Source organism: Cydia fagiglandana, chromosome 1 (genome assembly GCF_963556715.1).
Source record: "Cydia fagiglandana chromosome 1, ilCydFagi1.1, whole genome shotgun sequence".
NCBI lineage: Eukaryota > Metazoa > Arthropoda > Insecta > Lepidoptera > Tortricidae > Cydia > Cydia fagiglandana.
This window is the reverse complement of record NC_085932.1, coordinates 27675230-27678911: the sequence shown is the minus strand read 5'-3', so window position 1 is coordinate 27678911 and position 3682 is coordinate 27675230. Positions and strand designations below refer to the sequence as shown.

Here is a 3682-nt window from a genome sequence, read left to right as displayed (position 1 = left end):
TATTGTTCTATGTTCTTTCACTGATCAACGCCATCTAGCCGAGAATAGGCCAAAGGTGTGTGCGCCATCTATTCGAGAATGACTTTTTCTTGATTTCCGAGGCACGTTTATTCTTAGATTTTATTTATCTTATACGGAGTTATATATATCTCTGGTTACACCAAGACATAAATGTCCATCACATTTATAATCAACCCATACCTTTTACTGCTTCTCCAACGCCTGCCTGTATTTGATGGCCCTGCCGAGCTGATACGCATTGATGGCGGCTACGAACACGTTCACGGCGAACAGGCTGTAGTTCTTCGGGACGATGACGAGAGAGTAGCGGGACCAGATGAGACCGGTGACGGCGAGCGACGTGATCTGCGGGATGGAGAGCTTGTCGGCGGGACGGTTGATGTCGCCCAGACCGCCGATTACCAGGCCCTGGAATTAAAGTATATGACTATGGCGCCGCCATAGTGGGTGTGGGAATTGTTGCTCCCTATGCCAGTTGGCAGCTGCCAAATTATACCAAGATGTCGTCTCACGAAAGTTCATATTTGGGTGATCATCCAAATATGAACGACGTCCCACGAAAGTTCGTGATATTTTTCTTACCCACCCCTCGCCCCCCTTCTAAATGATCACATGATTTCTGGACGGCTCCTTTTCATCGCGTCGTACATTGGCGTCGCTTGTATTTCCCGAACCACCAACTTCGCGCATAGCCCATACATAACAGAGAAGGCATGGAAAAATAACATGGGAACTGCTTAACAATTATTGATACTTAGAAATACCACTGGTGGAACCTTTACAGAAATTGATTCTCATCATGTATTTTATAGATCTCACAGAAAAAGGAAACCAAACACCCAATGATTAGTTGAGTTACTTATAAAATGCGTTCAACTATGTTAGCGTATGTTTGTTTCATAATTATTATACTTACCCATTTGAATGCAGGAGCCCAAAAGAAAATTGTTTTCGGTCCTACAACAAAAAGATAGCTATAAAACCTTGATCAATTTAAGATTATACTTGCACGCCGAGGCGTCACAGTATTTTTTTTTTGGGAATTGATTTCCAGATATATAAAAAGTATAATAGGTAGGTAATTCGGATCGTTAAATGTTTGTCTGCCAAATTTCATCTGAATTCTGAAAACATTGATAAGCCAACATTCATAATTCTTCGTGCTCATTAGCATCCTTATTTTACTACAGATTTCTTGAACCTTACCAGCTGGGTGCTCCCAGAGCGGTCTCAGACTTCCTGGTACGAATTTATCACACGCGGCAACAATACCTTGGTACAACTTGGACATATCTATTTATGTGAAGGGTTTGTACCTCTTAATCAAAAAAATCTACTTCTTAAGAATGCAACAAAATAATCAATTGAGTTTAATCAGTTATACTTGTGTTTGTACGATTCGGTGTAGTTTTAATTTAAAACTGTGTTTTAAAACTTTTAAAACATCACATTATTATCAAAAACTTACAGCAAAGTTAACCAGAAACTCTGTTTTCCTGTAATTCTTTCAGCGACTAAAATCTTGTAAACATTTTACAATAACAGATGTCAAACACACGCGTTTAGTTCACGACAAAGAAAAGATTTCAACAAAGGAGTTTATTAAAACCGTTCAGAGCGTACAATACGAATTTTTTAAAAATTGTTTATTATAAGGTCAACACACATGCAAGTAGATTTAAATAGAATTAAACTTGTATGCTGCTTTACAAACTGCCCACTCAAAGTGAAATGATAAGTTTCAAGCCACGTTAATTCAATTTTAAGGGTAATTCATGCCAAACTAACAAAGACATGAAATCCAAGATAGGCTAATCTGTCTGCCCCGGCCGTTATGGCGGCAAACAACCCTGCTATTCACAAAGATTATAGCTCTTCCATTTTCTTTAAAAGTACAGCGAACATCACCACTATTTTTTGCTTGTAGCGTGTGTATTTTTTTAAGGTAAACTAGAATACGTATTTATATACAATATATATTTGAGAAAGGAGACCTAGGCTCTCCGAAACATGTCGCGCGAGTGAATTAAAACATTGCAACCGTCTACTATCTAGTATAACTTGACACTGAAAGGGATGCAGAGTCTATTTCGTGAACTGTTTCTAGTAGACCGTACTGAGATATGCATTGTAATCGAATTTAAACTGTTGTGAGACATACTAACATTGAATAATTTTACAGTTTAGACTCACTTGTTTTAATTCGATTACAATACGTATCTCAGTACCTACTAGAAACAGTTCACGAAATAGACTCTGCATCCCTTTCTAATTAACACTGTTCAATTGAAAATGAGGAGTGTTCTATTTCGTGAACGAAATGGTGTTCGGCAAAATTATAGGAAATTTTCTTACATGAAATAAATAAACAAATCTAATCCGATTAAGTACACTTAGTACAGCAGACCAATCTATCGTCATATGGTTACGAATAGCAGTGTCAAGTTATACTAGATACTCGTAGTAGACGGTTGCAATGGGCCGTAATCTAGGTAACGGCTAGATCTGCGGAAACTAGCAATGGCTACAAAATGGTTACAAAAACTGCCAAGTTACGAGCTCTAATATAGTAGAATGCTTGGGACATTTTCGCCACATTGTGGTCTGATGCATGTAGTAAAATATACATAGATACCTAGTACAAAAACTTAACATTTGGATTCATACTGGGGGCCGATTTTTCAATTTCGATCGCTCGATTTCGTCATTCAAAAATCGGTGGAAAAAAGCGAAATGCAATTTTTTTAAATACGAGCGACCGAAATTTGGAATCTACTGGTATTGATCACTCGATTTCAATTCTATTTGTAGACGCCTAGTAGTGGAGATATTATTTATTATTATTCAAATCGGTTTGAATAAGAATAAATCTTGCACTTGTTATTTTAGAATGAAATGAAAGGAGTAAGAAGTAGGAGGGTCCTACTATTAACCTACCTATGTAACTTAACAACAAAACACAAGTGAGTTCACAATGAGTGCATTCCCGCAGTACCACTTCAACTAACACAAGAAACTGTTCAAAGTTGCACGACGTTGCGGTTTTCGCCGCGTTGTTTCATTAAACAAACATGCACAAACTGATTTATCCGAGGAGCATGTTAATTCAATCGAGAATCGTATGGTGCGCTTTGCATAACGTAGATAAGTTGGTTGAGTCTTTCTTCATTCTACAGTTTGTCGAAGCTCAAATCGAAAGTCCTTTGACACACTTAGTTAAGTTTTTTTTTTTCACTTAATATGTATTTTTTATTGTACAAAAACAAGACTTAGTTAAGTTAGATGTCAATGTGTAGGTAGGTAGGTATATAACTTTGGTAATAAACATCGTGCTTGACTAGGTGACATTTGGATAGCAACCGGAGCTACATTATAACATTTATCGTATTAACATTCCATTTCTAACCGCAGCTGCACTACCGGTATTGAACGCGTCGCTGTCATTGTCAATTTCCATAGTAAAATGAAAAGTAGTGCAGCTGTCGTTGGAAATGGACTGTCACCTTTACTGCTGCGGCCCACGCGTGTGCTGACAGTGTCATCTAGATAAAATGAGTGACGAAATTTCGAATCATGAAAGTCACACATTTTATCAAAGTCTTCCTATCGAGCGCCATATTGGTGATGTCGCCTCGTGACTAACTTCTTTGTTTTTGTTCGT

The 3682-nt window shown here is 37.8% G+C and overlaps 1 protein-coding gene across 1 annotated transcript; it reads right to left on the bottom strand.

Moving 5' to 3' along the window:
- Positions 1–204: 204 nt before the first annotated feature.
- Positions 205–1312, bottom strand: LOC134671411 (mitochondrial pyruvate carrier 2-like). The gene is made up of 3 exons (XM_063529268.1): positions 1228–1312; positions 938–978; positions 205–429 (listed from the first exon to the last, which is right to left on the bottom strand). The coding sequence occupies exons 1-3, from the start codon at positions 1310–1312 to the stop codon at positions 205–207; spliced, it is 351 nt and encodes a 116-aa protein (XP_063385338.1).
- Positions 1313–3682: the final 2370 nt, after the last annotated feature.